Consider the following 19,868-nt stretch of genomic DNA (forward strand, 5'->3'; position numbering starts at 1 on the left):
GAAGAAGGTCGTTTGAGGTCTTTTATAGACAGAAGAAGGACGTTGTAGGTCTTCCATATCTTCCTTCTATAGGCAGAAGAAGACTGTTGTTGTTTCCTGTAGGCAGGAGAAGGCTTCTGGGTGTATTCTATATACAGAATACGATCTCTTCAGATTTTCAGAGGCCAGAAGAAGACGTCCTGAAGTCTAATATAAACAGGAAAAGATCTCCTGAGGTCTTCTATAGACAAAAGAAGACATTCTGGGGTCTTCAATAGACGAGGTCGTCAGAATAGGACCTTACGATAACCTTCTGAAGTCAGGAAAATACATCTTGAGATCTTTGTAGGCAGAAGAAGTCTTCCTGGGGTATTCCTTAGACAGAAGACAATTTCATGAGGTCTTCTATAGGCAAAATAAGTCCTCTTGAGGTCTTCTAGATTCAGAAGAATACCTATTGACGTCTTCTAGATTCGGAATGAGACTTATTGAAGTCTTCTATACACAAAACAAAATCTCTTAAGATCTTTTGTAGTCCGAAGAAGACCTCCTGAGGTTTTCTATAGACAGACAAAGACCTCGTGCAGCCTTCTAGAGACAAAAAGTCTTTCTGGGGTCTTCTATAGACAGAAGAAATTCTTTCAATGTTATCTATAGACGGATAAGATCTCTCGAAAAAATGCCTCTCTAAAAAATGCTTCAAGCAGTCTCCTTCTATCATCAAGGCTTTATTGTCTTTAGTTCTTCGGTAATGCATTGCTATTTATTGAAAACGAAGTCAAGTTTCAATCATGGTGGCCAGTATGAAACATTCATCCAGTTGCATTTAATGCCATTTTCATGTATTTTACCCTTAACTTCTTTTATTTGTTGCCTCGGAAAATTTTAATAATTTATTCATTTCAGTTATGACCTCAGAAGGGCATTGTTAAAAGGGGAGGGTTGAAACTACTTGATTACGTAATATATGTATTACGTCATTTGATTTAGAAATTGCGTTGCAAGTTTCCAGGCATAATTAGTAATTGGGTCAAAACCATAAACTTGGGAATATGGGGATAATACTTTAAGAGTTGTTGGGGGGTGTTAAAAGCGACCCCCAAACAATATTTTAGTTTCTATTCAATTTGCAACATTCGCATATCTCTTTGCTTTTTATACCTTCCATCAAACACATTTCGTTTCTGAGGAAATCTTTAATCTTCAAATTATTGCTAAATGAGGCATAAAATCGAAAATTTATTGCCAAGAGCAGCGGTGCATCAATTTTGTGGCGCATTCCGTTTGGCACATTTAATGGCCAATAAAATCGGATAACTTTTTTTGCATAGACGACAAATGATTGAAATTATCTATGAATCAAAGGGGAAAATTGAAGGCAGTTTTTTTTCAAATCTATAAAACACAAAAAAGTCTCATTATAGAAAAACAAAAAATACCCAACGGAAATAAGCTAAAACCTATTTCCTCTGCACCCACAACTCAACAATGAACTTCAAAACAGTTAAAAAATAAATAATTAATAGAATTTATGAATGAATATCAAACAATAGAGGTCTCTCCCGCTCTCTGTCGTTTATAATTTAAATAAATTATTATAAATAATAAAAACACCACTTCGTTATCTTTTGCCATTCACAATGAATGCCAAATGCAGCAGAGGTCGTAATATCATCATCAACCGAGCCAACCCAATTGGCGGCATTGCTCCCCATATTGACACATTACAATTCTGGTTATTTTTAGCAAAAAAAACGTCGAACGAAATTGATAACGCTTTTCTTGACACGCCAATCTGCCTAGCAAAAACACACATTGTGCGAGTGATGTCATTCCAACCGGGCTGTCGGTTCTGATATTCTTTTTCCACACTCCAATGATTTTATTCCAATGTGAAAAAAGAACACCGAATGAGAAAAACAAAATCGCTGATGACAACATTTTATGTAAAAGTGTTGATGATTGCCTGCCTGGTGTTAACAATGTTTTCTTTTCATTTATTGTATTTTATTAATAAATTTTAATGAATTGATATCATTTATTAATAAAAAAATATTAATCTTATTTCATTGTGTTGAGAAAAAATTGCAATGATGTGCGAAGGGAAAGACATATTACAGTGGGCCTACAATGATGCTGTACTACTTATACTGCCACTGTTGAAAAGTTATAACATAGAGAGAAAAAGGTCAAATGAGGTCTTCTATAGATTGAAGAATAACTATTGAAGCTTTCTGTAGATAGAAGAATATTTATTAAGGACTTCTATTAACAGAAAAAGACCTATTGGGTCAGAAGAAGCTCTCCTGAGGTCTTCCAAAGATAGAAAAAAATCTCCTGAGATCTCCCAAAGATAGAAAAAGACGTCTTGAGGTCTTTCATAGACAGATGAAGACGTCCTGGGGTCTTCCATAAACCGAACAAAAACTCTAGAGGTCTTGTGTAGACTGAGGAAGACATCTTGAGGTATTCCATAGACAGAAGCAGACCTCTTGAGATGTTTCATAGGCAGAAGAATATGACTTGACATAGACAGAATAAGAATTCTGTATATGTTTTTCTTCTGTAGAGGTCTTCTGTTCTATAGACAGAAGAAGACCTCTTGAGGTCTTCAATATGCAGAAGAAGACCTTTTGAGATCTTCTTAAGGTACACGCAAAAAAACGGCCTCTCTAACATATGTCCCAAACATATTTTGCAGCAAACATATATATGTTTGCAACAGTCCCAAACATAATATATGTTTGGGTCTGCAAACAAATATATGTTTGGGTGCAAACATATATATGTTTAGGTGCAAAGATATTTATGTTTGGGTGCAAAGATATATATGTTTGGGTGCAAACTTCTTCTATAGAAGAAGATCTCTTGATGTCTTCTATAGGCAAAAGAAGACCTCTTGAAGTCTTCTATAGACAAAAGAAGGCTTTACGTGGTGTCTTATAGACGGAAGAAGATCTCTTAACGACTTCTATCGTCAGAAAAACATCTCTGAAAGTCTTGTATGCATATAAGACCACCTCTTGAGGTCGTCTATAGGCAAAAGAAAACCTCTTGATGTAATCTATAAGCAGAAGAAGTGTTCTCGAGTTATTCTGTAGACAAAAAAAGACCTCCTGGGGTCTTCTATAGACAGAATAAAACCCCTTGAGGTTTTCAATTGGCAGAATAAAACCTCTTGAGGTCATCTTTAGACAGAAGAAGACCTCTTGAGGTCCCCTTTAGACAGAAGAGGACGTTCTGAGGTCTCCTTTAGAAAGAAGAAGACCTCTTGAGATCTTCTTTAGGCAAAAAAAGTCCTCTCTAGGTCTTCTTTAAGCAGAATAAGACCTCTTGAGGACTTCTATGGGCAGAAGAATACCTCTTGAAGTTTTCTTTAGGTTAAAGATGATCTCTTAAGGTTTTCAGTGGAGAGAAGAAGACGCCTTAATGTCTCTTTAAGACAGAACAAGACCTCTTGAGATCTTCTATAGACAGAAGAAGGCCTCGTGCGGTCTTCAATGGAAAAGGAAAGACCCCTGAGGTCTTGTGTTGAAACAAGAGGCCTTCTATAGCCTGAAGAAGATCTTCTGTAGGTTGAAGAGGACCTCATGAGGACTTATATAGAAGAAGTCATTATGAGGTCTTCTATAGGCTGACGAAGACCTCTTGAAATCTTCTTTATGTGTCCTCTTGAGGTGTCCTATTGACAGAAGAAGACCTCTTGAGGTCTCCTTTAGACTTAAGAGGCCGTTTTGAGGTCTGCTTTAGACAGAAGAAGACCTCTTGAGATCTTCTTTGGGCAAAAAACTTCTCTCTAGGTATTTTTGAGCAGAATAAGGCCTCTTGAGGTCTTCTATAGACAGAGGAAGGCCTCTTTAAGTTTTCTTTAGACAAAAGATGAACTCTTAAGGTCTTCAATGGAGAGAAGAAGACGCCTTAAGGTCTCCTTAAGACAGAGGAAGACCTCTTGAGGACACCTTAAGACAGAAGAAGAGCTCTTGAGATCTTCTTTAGGCTAAAGACACCACTCTAGGTCTTCTTTAAGAAGAAAAAGACTTCATGAGGTCTTCTATTGACAGAAGAAGACCTCCTGAGATCTTCTATACACAGAAGAAGACCGCTGGAGGTGTTCTTTAGACAGAAGAAGAACTCTTGAGGTGTTCCATAGACAGAAGACCTCAAGAGGTTTCAATAGACAGAGGAATACCTCTTGGGGTCTTCTATAGACAGAAGAAGACCTCTTAATGTCTTCAATGGAAAAGAGAAGACCCCTGAGGTCTTGTGTTGAAACAAGAGGCCTTCTATAGTTTGAAGAAGATCTTCTGTAGGTTGAAGAGGACCTCTTGAGGACTTATATAGAAGAAGTAATTATGAAGTCTTCTATAGACTGAAGAAGACCTCTTGAAGTCTTCTTTAGGCAAAAGATGACCATTTAATTTCTTCTATGGAGAGAAGAAGTCCTCTTGGGGTTTCCTATTGACAGAAGAAGACCTCTTGAGGTCTCCTTTAGACATAAGAGGACGTTTTGAGGTCTGCTTTAGACAGAAGAAGACCTCTTGAAATCTTCTTTAGGAAAAAAAACACCTCTCTAGTTCTTCTTTAAGCAGAATAAGACCGCTTGTTGTCTTCTATAGGCAAAAGAATACTCATGAAGTTTTTTTAGGCAACAGATGAACTCTTAAGGTTTTCAATGGAGAGAAGAAGACGTCTTGAGGTCTCCTTAAGACAGAAGAAGACCTCTTGAGATCTTCTTTAGGCTAGAAACACCTATGTAGGTCTTCTTTAAGCAGCATAAGACTTTGTCAGGTCTTCTATTGACAGAAGAAGACCTCTTGAGGTGTTCTTTAGACAGAAAAACTATTGGGGTGTTCTTTAGGCAGAAGAAGACCTCTTGAGATCTCCTTTAGGCAAAAAACACCTCTCTAGGTCTTCTTTAAGCAGAATAAGACATCTTGAGGTCTTCTATAGGCAGAACAAGTAAGAACAGACTATAGTCGGACGGGGCCGACCATGTGATACCCTATACCACTAAACGCGTCTTCTTGGGATAAAGTTATAAGATGTGCATTAGAAATTTTACCAATTTTCACACAAAAGTTTTGATCAATTTAACCCGCTAAATATTATCCGATCATACCGTTGACTTGCACGCTACTTCTTCATCTCAAACCAAAACTACGTTTAAAATTTTGCGCCGATCGGACTATTATTGCGACCTACAGAGCGGCTACAAAATCGAGCAAAAATTTTGTTTTTGGTCCATTTCATCCCTTTAACATTTCACGATCATCGCCAAAAACTAATCAGTTCTATTCTGGTCCAAACCCGACCTCCATACTAAATTTCGTGACAATCGGTCCATAATTGCGGCCTCTAGCTTGATTACAATTTTTAATGGACGGACAGACGGACGGACGGACGGACGGACACACATCGCTAAATCGCTTTATCTCGTCGAGATATGAAGTTTGGTATACCACATGAGGGGTCTACGACGAATATTTCGCGGCGTTACATGAATTTTTGGGAAAACAAACTTATTATACCCTTTTCCACATTGTGGTATAGGGTATAAAAATGCTCTTGAAGTTTTTTTAGGCAAATAATGAACTCTTAAGGTCTTCAATGGAGAGAAAAAGACCTCTTGAGGTGTCCTTTAGACATAAGAGGACGTTTTGAGGTCTGCTTTAGACAGAAGAAGACCTCTTGAGATCTTCTTTAGGCAAAAAAAAAAAAAAACACCTCTCTAGGTCTTCTTTAAGTTGAATAAGACCTCTTAAGGTCTTCTATAGGCAGAAGAATACTTTTGAAGTTTTTATAGGCAAAATATGAACTCTTAAGGCCTTCAATGGAGAGAAGAAGACTTCTTGATGTCTCCTTAAGACAGAAGAAGAACTCTTAAGACCTCCTTAAGACAGAAGAAGACCTATTGAGATCTTCTTTACGGTAGAAACACCTCTCTAGGTCTTCTTTAAGCAGCATAAGACTTCGTAAGGTCTTCTATTGACAGAAGAAGACCTCTTGAGGTGTTCTTTAGACAGAAGTCCTCTTGAGGTGTTCTTTAGACAGAAGAACTCTTGAGGTGTTCTTTAGACAGAAGACCTCAAGAGGTTTCAATAGACAGATGAATACATCTTGAGGTCTTCTGTAGACAGAAGAAGACCTCTTGCGATCTTCAATGGAAAAGGAAAGACCCCTGAGGTCTTGTGTAGAAACATGATATAGCCTGAAGAAGATCTTCTGTAGGTTGAAGAAGACCTCTTGGGGACTTATATAGAAGAAGTCATTATGATGTCTTCTATATGCAGAAGAAGACCTTTTGAAATTTTCCTTTGCTGTTGAGAGAAGAAGACCTCCTGTGTTCTTCTATAGGCAGAAGAAGACCTCTTGCAATCTTGAAGGCAAATGATAAGACCCATGTGTTCTTCTATAGACACAAAAGACCTTCTATAAGCGGAAGAAGATAGCTTAACGTCTTCTGAAGATAGAAAAAGACTTCTTGAAGCGTTATATAGAAGAAATCTTTATAAGGTTTTCTATAGACTAAAGGACACCTCTTGAGGACTTATGTAGGAGAAAGAAGACTTCCGAAACCTCCTGAAGTCTTCTATGTGCAGAAGAAAACCTTCGTAGGTCTTCTATGGACAGAAGAAGACCCCCTGAAGTCTTTTATAGAGATCCTCTGTAGGCAGAAGAAGACCTCTTGAAATCTAATATAGACACAAGAAGGCCTCTTGCGGTCTTCAATAAAAAGATAAAGACCTCTTATGGTCTTCTATAGACACAGGAAGACTTATTGAGATCTTTTCTACACAAATTATATCTCCTTTGATTTCTATGGCAAGGGAAAGACTTCTTGAGGTCTTTCATAGATACAATGAGATTTATTCTCTGCTCAGAAGAAGACATCATGAGATCATTTGTACACAGAAGACCCCCTTAGATCTTTTATAAGATCTTTTGAAGTCTTTCACAGGCAGAAGAAGGCCTCTAGAGGTCTTCTATAGGCACAAGAAGACCACTTGGGGTTTTCTATATGCAGAAGAAAACCTCTTTATGCCATTCATAGACAGAAGCAGACTTCTTGTGGCTTTCTATGGGCAAAAGTAAATTTCTTGACGTCTTCTGTGGACAAAAGAAAACCTCTTGAGGTCTTCTACATGCAGAAGATGTCCTTGATTTCTTCGAGATGATTCTATAGTCGTCTATAAAGACGAATTCGTAGTCGACTATAAAAACGATTATGTAGTCGTCTAGGAGGTCTTCGAGATGATTCCATAGTCGCCTATAAAGACAATATCGAAGTCGTTTTATAGTCTTTAGTCGTCTATTGATGCGACGTTAGTGTCGTCTATAGAGAAGACTTTAGAGTTGTCTATCGAGACGACTTATAGGCGTCTATGGAAACGACTTTGTAGTCGTCTATCGAGACGCCTTTATAGTCGTTTATCAAGACGACGTTATAGTCGTTTATCAAAACGACCTTATAGTTTATTGAGACGACTTTATAGTTAGAGTTTCTGGTCGGGAATTCCCGACCCGGGATTTCCCGGGAATTCTCGATTTTTTTCTGACGAGATTTCCCGGGAAATTTTTTTGAAATTCCCGGGAATACGGGTATTTGTATTTTTCATATACAAGTCTTATATTATTTGTCTTATAGTTATTTAATGTTGAAAATATAGTGGAATAGCGATTATTCATGTCCCGATAATTCGTAAGTCCCGATCATTTGTAACAAACTTAGGGTCCATAGTAAAAATCGCTATAATTCATGTAAAGTACATATATTTTGGTCCTCTCAAAAATTATTGTTTGTTCTGGAATTCGAAGTCTGTATAACCTCGCATAACTCTGAACTTTTTGGAGCCATTTCCCTGTTGTTCTAGTCCATATTTTTATTAATGGCATTCTTAAAGTATATTAATTTGCTAAGATATAAACTCTGTGATCGATTCGAATTGTTTTCTCCAAAATTATTGTATGTAATATTAAAAACTGTATAATGTGTAAAAGGCAAATCGTGTATATTAGGAATGGATATCACATAAGTACGCCTCTATATCTTTGGTGCCACCGTGGTGCAATTGTGAAGCTTTGTACACAAAAGATCAACCTTGTAAAAATCCTTTATCAACGGATTTATTCTATGGTCGACACGCCCTTCGAAGTTCGAACCATAGAAAGAAGCCCCCATATCATTGACCTAAAAAATAGAGTCACAGTCATATGAAGAAAGCCTTTGCGAAGATGGTCGTGGGAAACAGCAATTTATATAATATCCGCAAATTAGTCAAGAAGAATTGGTTGGCATGAACAGCTGACATATATGATGTATTGGTACTTTCAAGATTTTTGCGTATCGTCGTTAATATTGTTCCAAAGAGATAACTAATGATACAACTATACATATAAGGAGTATTTATTTTCTTTATGTTTGCTCTCTGTCACGTCTGTGCCCCACAAACTCGATTTCTCATAGTCCCGGGAATTCCCGGGTTCCCGGGAATGAGAAATTTGTATTCCCGATTTCCCGGGAATGAAAAAAGTCGGGAATTCCCAAACTCTATTAATAGTCGTCTATCGAGACGATTTAATAGTTGTCTATAAAGAGGACTTTACTGTCGTCTGTAAAGAAGACTTTAATGTCGTCTATAAAGAGGACTTTACTCTCGTCTGTAAAGAAGACTTTACTGTCGTCTATAAAGAAGACTTTACTGTCGTCGATATAGACCTCTTTGGAGTCGTCTATGGATAGGACTTTATAGTCGTCCATCGAGACGACTTTATAGTCTATGAAGACGAATTTGTAATCTCGTATAAAGACGAATTTATAGCACTCTATAAAGACGACTTTATAGTTGTCTATCGAGACGTCTTTACAGTCGTCTTTGGAGACCTTACAGTAGTCTATCGAAACGACTTTTATAGTCATCTATCGAGACGACATCGAGTGTTTACAATCGTCTATAAGGACGACTTTAGGATCGTCTATGGAGATGCCTTTGGGTCGTATATGGAAACGATAGTAGAGTCATCTGTCCAATATTTTATGAAGAGACATAAAAAGTCGTCATTAAATAATACGTGGTGTATACTTTTAGGCGATCTACACATTTAGTGATACATTTAACTTTGAGTACAACTGGTTCATTAGGTATTTCGTCGCTTCTAGCTTCCCTGCCTCCAAACAACTTCTTCCATTATAACAACATTTGATAACCCTTATCATTGTATGTACCAATTGTGTCCTTGCCTTAGTCTGTCTACCTACTTTTTACAGTTTTCAATTTCAATATGCAATTCATATCTATCGCCCATTGCTCTCCTCCTCCTTCCCTGGTAGTTAATATAATTCCAAACTGTTTGCATAGCAAATGCTGCTTAGAGCGCCGGATACAAACTAAATGAAAAATGGAAAGCTTTTGGCGCCTGATAAACAAACCGACAACATCATTTATAGTTTTGCAAAAAAAAAAAAAAAATCTGAAAATAATATTGTTATGATTTAATATTTATTTATTATGCCACTCATGGCAAGTTACTATTCCTTATATCGAATATTGCATTAAAGCAATATGGTGCTCTGAGTCTTTGGAGGTGGTGCACTAATTGCGATAATATTTCTCGTTTTTTTTTGGTTTGTTGTTATTTTTGTCTAGTTTGATTTACTCGTTTTGTGGTCGTGTTATTTCAGTAGCTGCAAATCTCTGGGGAGTCATGTTAAGCTGATTGGTGATTCGCTTACAGCTATAGTTTGGTTTGCTTATTTTGGATTTTTTTTGCACAATAAATAATTCAATAGCATCAGTCATCATCATCGACATGCATTTTAATTCGATGAGTCATGGAGTGCAGTTATATGCGGATTGGAGATGAACAACAATTGTGTGGATTGGAAAGATTTTCAAGACTATGGAAGACTTCCTACAGGACTATCACGTCGTATTTCTGGACAACATTTGAGACCTTTTCATAGATGACCATAGATCGTCTGAAGTAAAGTCGAGTTCCTATACGATTATAAAGTCGTCTTCATAGACGAATATAAAGTCGTCTTCCTAGACGTCTATAAAGTCGTCTTCCTAGACGACTATCAAGTCGTCTTCATAGACGAATATAAAGTCGTCTTCATAGACGGCTACAAAGTCGTCTTCCTAGACGACTATAAAGTCGTCTTCCTAGACGACCATAAAGCTGTCTTTCGAGACGACTTTATAGTCTCTATACGACTATAAATTCGTCTTCATAGACGACTAAGAAGTCGTCTCTAGACGACTATCAATTCGTCTTCCTAGACGACTATCAAGTCGTCTCTAGACGACTATCAATTCGTCTTCCTAGACGACTATCAAGTCATCTTCATAGACAACTATAAATTCGTCTTCATAGACGACTATAAAGTCGTCTCTCTAGACAACTATAAATTCGTCTTCATAGACGACTATAAAGTCGTCTTCATAGACGACTATAAAGTCGTCTTCATAGACGACTATAAAGTCGTCTTCATAGACGACTATAAAGTCGCCTTTATAGACGACTATAAAGGCGTCTTCCTAGACTACTATAAAGTCGTCTTCCTAGACGACTATAAAGTCGTCTTCCTAGACGACTATAAATTCGTCTTCATAGACAACTATAAAGTCGTCTTCATATACGACTATAAAGTCGTCTTCATAGACGACTATAAAGTTGTCTTTCGAGACGAATTCGTCTTCCTAGACGACTATAAAGTCATCTTCATAGACAACTATCAAGTCATCTTCATAGACAACTATAAATTCGTCTTCATAGACGACTATAAAGTCGTCTCTCTAGACGACTATAAAGTCGCCTTCATAGACGACTATAAAGTTGTCTTCCGAGACGCCTTTATAGTCTCTAGATGACTATAAATTCGTCTTCATAGACGACTAAGAAGTCGTCTATATAGACGACTATCAAGTCGCCTTCCTAGACGACTATAAAGTCGTCTCTCTAGACGACTATAATGTCGTCTCTCTAGACGACTATAAATTCGTCTTCCTAGACGATTATCAAGTCATCTTCATAGACAACTAAAAAATCGTCTTCATAGACGACTAGAAAGTCGTCTTCATAGACGACTATGAAGTCGTCTTCATAGACGACTATGAAGTCGTCATCATAGACGATTATAAAGTCGTCTTCCTAGACGACTATAAAGTCGTCTTCATAGACAACTATAAAGTCGTCTTCATAGACGACTATAAAGTCGTCATCAAAGACGACTATAAAGTCGTCTTCATAGACGACTATAAAGTCGTCTTCATAGACGACTATAAAGTCGTCTTCATAGACGACTATAAAGTCGTCTCTCTAGACTACTGTAAAGTCGTCTCTCTAGACTACTGTAAAGTCGTCTCTCTAGACTACTGTAAAGTTGTCTCTCTAGGCGACTATAAAGTCGTCTCTCTAGACAACTATAAAGTCGTCTTCAAAGACGACTATAAAGACGTCTTCACAGGCGACTATAAAGTCGTCTTAATAGACGACTAAAAAGTCGTCTTTCCAGACGAATATAAAGTCGTCTCTTTAGGCGACTATAAAGTCGTCCCTCTAGATGACTATAAAGTCGTCTTCATAGACGAATAAAAAGTCGTCTTTCCAGACGAATATAAATTCGTCTCTCTAGGCGACTATTAAGTCATCTCTCTAGATGACTGTAAAGTCATCTCTCTAGACGACTATAAAGTCGTCTTTCCAGACGAATGTAAAGTCGTCTCTCTAGATGACTATAAAGTCGTCCCTCTAGACGTCTACAAAGTCGTCTCTCTAGACGACTATAAACTCGTCTCTCTAGACGACTATAAAGTCGTTTCTCTAGACGACTATAAAGTCGTCTCTCTAGACGACTATAAAGTCGTCTCTCTAGACGACTATAAAGTCGTCTTTATAGAGTGCTATAAATTCGTCTTTATACGAGATTACAAATTCGTCTTCATAGACTATAAAGTCGTCTCGATGGACGACTATAAAGTCGTATCCATAGACGACTCCAAAGAGGTCTATATCGACGACAGTAAAGTCTTCTTTATAGACGACAGTAAAGTCTTCTTTACAGACGAGAGTAAAGTCCTCTTTATAGACGACATTAAAGTCTTCTTTACAGACGACAGTAAAGTCCTCTTTATAGACAACTATTAAATCGTCTCGATAGACGACTATAAATAGAGTTTGGGAATTCCCGACTTTTTTCATTCCCGGGAAATCGGGAATACAAATTTCTCATTCCCGGGAACCCGGGAATTCCCGGGACTATGAGAAATCGACAATAAAGTCGTCTTTCCAGACGACTACAAAGTCGTCTCTCTAGATGACTATAAAGTCGTCTTCATAGACGACTATAAAGTCGTCTTCATAGACGACTAAAAAGTCGTCTTTCTAGACGACTAAAAAGTCGTCTTTCTAGACGACTATAAAGTCGTCTTCCTAGACGACTATAAAGTCGTCTTGCTAGACGACTATAAAGTCGTCTTGCTAGACGACTATAAAGTCGTCTTCCTAGACGATTATAAAGTCTTCTTCCTAGACGACTATAAAGTCGTCTTCCTAGACGACTATAAAGTCGTCTTCCTAGACGACTATAATGTCGTCTTCCTAGACGACTATAAAGTCGTCTTCATAGACGATTAAAAAGTTGTCTACATAGACGAATATAAACCCGTCTTCCTAGACTACTATAAAGTCGTCTTCATAGACGACTATAAAGTCGTCTTCATAGACGACTATAAAGTCGTCTTCATAGACGACTATAAAGTCGTCTTCATAGACGACTATAAAGTCGTCTTCATAGACGACTACAAAGTTGTCTTCATAGACGACTATAAAGTCGTATTCAAAGACGACTATAAAGTCGTCTTCATCGACGACTATAAAGTCGTCTTCATAGACGACTATAAAGTCGACTTCCTAGACGTCTATAAAGTCGTCTTTATAGGAAGACGACTTTATAAATTCGTCTTCGTAGACAACCTTAAATTCGTCTTCATGGACAACCTTAAATTCGTCTTCATAGACGACAATAAAGTCGTCTTCCTAGACGACTATGCATTTCTTTTACATATTTTTAGCGCCACTTTAGGATTTAGTTGCCTCAAATTCGCCTCAAATTTTTCTCTTAAATTTTCAAATTGAAATTCATAATCTCAACATGTAGAATAAATACAAGGACAAAAAATATTTAAATTATTGTTTTACTATTCGTGTTTTAAATTCATCCCTTTATACTACACCTCCCTATATTTCATAAACTTTTTAACTCCAGACCAACAACAGAAAATCTTCCTACAGGCAATACTTTGTCATGATGAAATTCCATTGCCAACAGAAGAACGAACGAAAACAATGATGTTGACGATGACAAACTTGGCACGTCTGTGATGTGTCACAACTAATGGTTGGCTGGTTGGTGATGGCGGTAGTTAAATAAAAGCCTCGGGAATGCCTGGTATGAAAACAGAGTTTCATTTCCACACACAGAGAGAGGAAAAAAACTAAAGAATATTTGCATGAGAAAATGTTATTTGATGCCATCATTGCTACATAGCAGACCCCGCCTGTCCTACCTCTTGGTAGCCTGGCCCGGTAGCATTACCTCTTCCGTTTTTATTTTTTTTCTGTGTCGCATGCATGTCGAAACAATTTTATTTTCACAATTTAATTGCCTGAAGTGCAGTAGCCATGCTTTGGGCCAGGAGGGTTCTCAATGGTTTGGGATTTTAGTCTGTTGCTTGGCGTCATGGATTTAGGCCATAATAATGGGTTTTGAATAACACATTGCAGTTTTAATTATAAATGGGCTCAGTTTTTTTTAAAGGTTGTGGTGTTGTGGCTTAAATATTTTCAATTTTTAAGGGAGGTTTGATTATTTTTGCATATGTATGTATAAAATTACAGTTTGGTTTTTTTTTTTTCGAAATTGCCTAAAAGTAGGCAACACGCTACTATATAATATCAGGTAACGGGTGAGCCTTAATTAAAGTTTTAAATTACAATACAATTTTTTTAGGGATAATTATAAAAGTTATATTAAATAAAAATGTGGAAATTTCTTTTATCGAAATTGCGTAAAAGTATGCATTACGCTAATATACATATATTATGTAAATAGTGTGTATTAATTGAGGTTAGAAAATGCATTACACAAGAGCTAGTTTTGATGATGCCTGGGAATGATTCAAATATCTATATAAACGGTTTGGATTATGACTATATATTCTCGGGAAGACATATTTTGCAGTCCGGAGACATATTTTGCAGTTTCCACATAAAACCTTATTGTTATAAACCTATTTATACTATTATACATTTTTAACAGATTTTTGCTAATGTCATACTTTTTCTTTTTCCTTTCAGGTAATAATTTGGTAATATATTTCTACGAATGTGAAAAATATCCTGCCATTAAGGTACCAATGAAGTGAGTAATATTGCCGTTCCATATGTAGGTCTTATTTCTTTTGAAAATCACCTAAAAGTATGCATCACACATTAATTACCATTTAGCTTAAACGGCACCTCTGTATAGATATCGTGTTATATCACTAACAATACGAAATGGATCATACTTTCTCAGTAAGATAGAAATTATAACTTGAATAGGTTGGCAGATGTCATTCTACGATGGGGGAACATCTTGTGAAGACCTCCTGTGCTACTTGACCTTATCCAAGGTTTAAAAAGCATTCGACATCCCATAATTTTTGTAGAACTCTTACTATTTGTAGATGGCATGGAACCTCATTCCAAATTTCGAAATTTCTTTGCACAATTTTATTATTGTCATGCATCTCGTAGGATCTAGGGAGGTTTCTTTCATAACAATTGGGACGCCGCAATTCATAGTAGCTCAACGATACCATCTTCCAGAACTATAGAAGACCAGGAAGTCACGAGGTCTTCTAATAGAAACCTCAAGGTCTTGTGATAGAAGACCTCAATGTCTATCTGTAACAGACAACAATGTCTTCCTCTAGAAGACTGCAAGGTTTTCTCCAGAAGGCAACGAAGTCTTCTTAACGTGGTCGAGGTCTTCTGATTTAAGACCACATGGTATTTTTTCTAATAGAAAACCACAATGTCTTCTTATAGAAGACGAAACCGTCTTCTCATAGAAGACATGCGACGAGGATTTCTGATAGAAGGCCAAAGGACCTTTTAAGGGCCAAACGGTTTTCCAAATGAAAGGTTTTCTGATAGAAGATCACATAGCCTTCTGAAAAAATAGCACAAGTTCTTCTGATAGAAGACAGGCTTTTCTGAGGACCACGTGATCTTCTGTGGAAGACTTATAAATCTTCTGATAGAAGACGAAAAAGTCTGTTAGGAGACAAAAAGGTCTTCTGATCTAAGATCACAAAGTCTTGTGAAGAAAGACCACAAGATCTACTGATATAAGACCAAAAGGTCTTCGGATAGAAGTCTTCTGATAGAAGACCACAAAGTCTTGTAATATAAGGTCTTCTGATCGAAGTAGAAGGTAGAAGACCAAAAAGTCTTCCAATAGAAGACCAAAAGCTCTTCTGACAGATGGCGCAAAGGTCTTCTGAGGGCCAAGGTCTTCCGATAGATGACAACAAAGTCTTCTGATAGAAGACCAAATGGTCTTCCTTCCTGTAGAAGACCAAAAGGTCTTCGTTAAAAGACCAAAATATCTTCCGTAAAAGACCAAAAGGTTTTCTGGCGGAGACAGGTTCTTCTGAAGACCACAGGGTATTTTAATAGAGAACGAAAAGGTCTTTTGATAGAAAACCAAAAGGTCTTCGGATAGAAAATCTCAAATTCGTCTGATAAACGGCCACAAGGTCTCCTAATAGAAGGCGATAAGAATTCTGATAGAAGACGAAAGGGTCTTCTGATAGAAGACAGGTTCTTCTGAGGACCAAGATCTTCTGTTAGAATACCAAGGTCTTCTGTTAGAAGACAAATAGGTCTTCTGATATAAGATCACAAAGTCTTTTGAAAAAAGACTACAAATCATCTGATGGAACACCCAAAGTTTTTCTAATAGAAGATCTAAAGGTTTTCTAATAGAATGTCTTCTGATAGAATACAAGCTTTTCTGAGGACTATAAAACCTAAAGGTTTAAAAGAACAAAAGGTTTTCTGGTGAAGACAGGTTGTTTTTGAGGACCACAAGGTCTTCTGTTAGTAGACCAAACGATCTTCTGTTTGAATATCGCAAAATCTTCTGACAGGACTTTTGGTAGAAGACGTTTTCTGATAGAAGATAGGTTCTCTTGATAAAAGACGAATAGGTCTTCTGATAGACGACAGGTTCTTCTGATAGAAGACAGGTTCTTCTGATAGAAGACAGGTTCTTCTGATAGAAGACAGGTACTTTTCAGGAGCACGAGGTCCGATAGAGGAACGAAGGGTCTTCTGTTAGAATGCGATAAGAACTTCTGATAGGAGCCAATAAGGTCTTCTTCGCAAAGTTTTTTTTCGAAAGGCTTCTCATAAACGATCTCAAGTTCTTCTGATAAAAGACGATAAGGTCTTTTGATAGAAGACGATAAGGTCTACCGAAAGAAGATAGTTTCCTCTAAAGATCACGGTGCCTTCTTACGAAGACCACAACGTTTTCTGATAGAAGACCTTAAAGTCTTCTTATTAAAGACATCTAGTCTTCTATTAGAAGACCTGTAAGTCTTCTTAAAAAGTGCTTAAAGTCGAGGGTGTTTGATAGTTTACCTAACGGGCGCGTCCCCACCGGCGGATAGGGGGATGCGGATGATTGTACTAATTCGCTCTAGATCTAGGGAATTCACTTGTGACTAAACCTGTTCCGGAGCAGATTAGTACGATCACCTGCCTCAGGGAATTTATTTTCCCTGCGGACAAAAAACTGACTATGGGGGTGTTCCTCTAAAACAAAAAACACAAATATGAAGAAAGTAGGACAATGCGAAAAAGTTACGGTGCAGGGCCTAATAAACCGAGTACCGGCGGGTGATGTTGATCTACCTACGAGTCACAACACGTCGTCATCATGCGATCGTGAGCAAATCTCTCCCACAGGTGTGAGTGCCTTGGCACCTGTGGTCGAAGGTACAGCGACAAGCCCACAGCCTAAGGGCAAATACAGGGAGACTCATACTCCAAATCCGATAGCGAAAGCAACAATAATGTGACCGTCATGGAAATCCCAGGAGGAGGTCCACAAGAGGGTAGACGAAGTGAGCGACAGCATTGCAAAGCTCACAACACACAAGAAGCAGCTGTCTGGGGCTCAACGACGCTAGTTCAGGAAGCAACGGGCAACAAATAAGGCTATATCGCAGGATGCTTCCAAAGGGATCATGAACACTCCCTCCACTTCTTCGGAAGTGGCGAAGAGGATCAGATCCCCCGAAGAGCAGGACACTGTAATGCCGACAAAGAAGAAAAAGAGCTCCACATCTCTAAACGTTTCGAGTGCACCGCGTCAAGAAGCACGCAAAGGAGACTGTTCCGAGAATCTTTTGGCAGAGGGCGACAAAGTCAGCTCGAACGCGAAACGGGTGTGCCCAGCCGCAAAATCGACTGCAGTGTCTGGGGATTCTGCGAAGAAATCCCGGACCCGGCAGAAGAGGAAGAGGGCTGCGGAGACTGGTAGAGAGCCGCCATCTTACGCCAATGTAGCCAAGAAACGTTACAGGGACGAACTCTGCTATGCAGTGATCGATACCAATAGAGGTTCCGGAAAGCTACCCAAAGACCATCTTCCAGCAATTGAGGAAAGGGTCAACAATAAAATATTACATCACATAATGAATGGAGGTGATCCAATTCAAATTATCAGCAGCGGGGTCAAAGGGGACGTGATGGTGTTCTAATTTGCCCAGCATGCAAACGTTGCCGCCATCAAGGATATTATCAGCAGCATAAAACCTCCATGGGAAAGCGGCAAACTCAAGTTGGTGAGGAAAGACCAAATTCCTCAACTAACAAAGACTTCGGTATTCGTCAGAGGTTGGGGCAGCAAGATCGAGACGGAACGCATGCTCGAAGTCTTTGGTCGCCAAAACAAGGACTTGGACCTGAAGAGATGGGAGGTCTTCCACAGGGAGGAGCAGGAGGACGGAACTCTCCTTGTGGTCGGAATTGACCATCTCTCCATGGCCAGTCTGACAAAGACTAAGGGCAGGGCTTTCTATATCTCCAACGCTGTCCGCTTCAAAGCAGGAAAGGCGGTAATCGGCGAAAACGATGAAGCCAAACCAAACAGCGAAGAGGTTTTACCTCCCAGCAAAATGAACAGAGAGTCGTTGCTGTAATCACCGACTTGTCTTGTCATTGAAGACTTCGATGTCTACTTATAGAAGATTTGGAGGTAATCCTATAGAAGTCTTACCTCCAACTCTTCTATAAGAAGACCTCCAATTCTTCTATAAGAAGACCTTCAAGTCAAAGTTTTCTATAAGAAGAATTGTAAGTTTTCTATGAGATGTCCACCAAGTTCTCTATAAGAAAACCTTCTGGTCTTCTATAGGAAGACCTCCAAGTCTTCTAAAGGAAGACCTCCAAGTCTTTTATAAGAAGACCTCTATGTCTTCTATAAGAAGACTTCCAAGTCTTCTAAAGGAAGAGTTCCAAGTCTTTTAAAAGGAGGCTTCAAAGTCGTCTGTAAGAAGACCTCCAAACCTTCTTTAAGAATACCACCAAGTCTTCTATAAAGGGAGCTATAAGTTTCTATAGGAAAAAGTCCATGTCTTTCTGTACTGGAGGGTTTTTATAGAAGACCTGGAGGTCTTCTTATAGAAGACTATGAAGATTTTTAGGTCTTCTATAAGAAGACCTCTAAATGTTCATAAGGAGACCTCCAAGCCTTCTAAAAGAAAACCTTCTGGTATTCGATAAGAATGCTTGCAAGTCTTCCTTCAGGTCCCCTCTACGTCTTCTATATGAAAAAAGGTCTTATAGGAAAAAAGTATATCCTTGATCTTAGAAGACCATGAGATCTTCTCAATGAAGAGAAAAAGGTTTTCTTATAGTGGACCAAACGGCGATGTTTACGTATGACCCGAAGATCATCATATCCACATTGAAGTTCTATCGTCAAGATCGCCCAATTGAAGAAAGTAAAAATGTTTTGTTAATTTTCTATAGAGCTTTTTAAGGAGGAATGTTGAAATGTTATCGCTTTCACTTCTCCTAATCCTCTCATATATCCCACGATTCACTATCCTTGGGTACTGGAAAATCTAAATTCAATCTGCATTGTTTGTCTCCCCATGTGGCTGATGAGAAATGATTGATAGACATTTCAATTTGTTTCAGTTTTGTATTCTTTGGTGTTGACTAATTTTTATGCGAAGATGGTACTCGGTGCTTGCCGCCGTCTATCTGGCCGAGGATGATGACTATGATGGGAATTAGAAACGATAGCACAAAAAAAAAAAAACAAAAATCCATCTAAAAGTCAATTGTTTTCTTCAATTAAAAATTGAAGAGCTACAAATGGAAAAACAAGAAACGGAACAATTCCCTAACAAAACGAAAAAAATACAAAAGCAAGACAAGACATGCAACAATGTTTTGAAGTCATCAACGTGTTTACATCATAGAAAACTAGGAATAAAAAACGAACGAAATCGGTAAAATGAAAAGAAATCAACACGCAATGCAACTGGTGCTGTTACCAACAATACTCCTCATCCCCATGCCGCCCATGGAACAAAGAATGGAGGGAGTTGCACGATTAGTATTTGTTACTATTTTCCAATTTTTATTCCTTTCTTTTCAATAGACAATTGATGAATGCCACCTTTCATAGAGCTTTTCCACACAAATAGATTCAGCACCTATTCTTTTTTTCTACTTTGTGAGGCAATCAGTTATCCATTTGTCCGTCCGTCTGTCCATCATCATCAGCTCTCTTTCTATGGCCAAGTCAAGTATCAATT

General features: G+C 38.1%; 2 protein-coding genes across 8 annotated transcripts in view; both read left to right on the top strand.

Moving 5' to 3' along the window:
* Positions 1-19,475, top strand: part of LOC141386521 (uncharacterized) — a 61,321-nt gene extending 41,846 nt beyond the window's left edge. The window contains exon 2 of the mRNA XM_073955127.1: positions 14,338-19,475. Within this exon, the coding sequence (XP_073811228.1) occupies positions 17,283-17,798 (516 nt within the window). The 5' untranslated portion in view covers positions 14,338-17,282 and the 3' untranslated portion in view covers positions 17,799-19,475. The remainder of the gene's footprint in view (positions 1-14,337) is intronic.
* cora (erythrocyte membrane protein band 4.1 like coracle) overlaps positions 1-19,868 on the top strand; it is a 189,732-nt gene that overhangs the window by 69,819 nt on the left and 100,045 nt on the right. The gene's annotated exons all lie outside the window — the stretch shown is intronic.

Source organism: Musca autumnalis, unplaced genomic scaffold (assembly GCF_047663935.1).
Source record: "Musca autumnalis isolate F117 unplaced genomic scaffold, ASM4766393v1 scaffold_5, whole genome shotgun sequence".
NCBI classification, from domain to species: Eukaryota; Metazoa; Arthropoda; class Insecta; order Diptera; family Muscidae; genus Musca; species Musca autumnalis.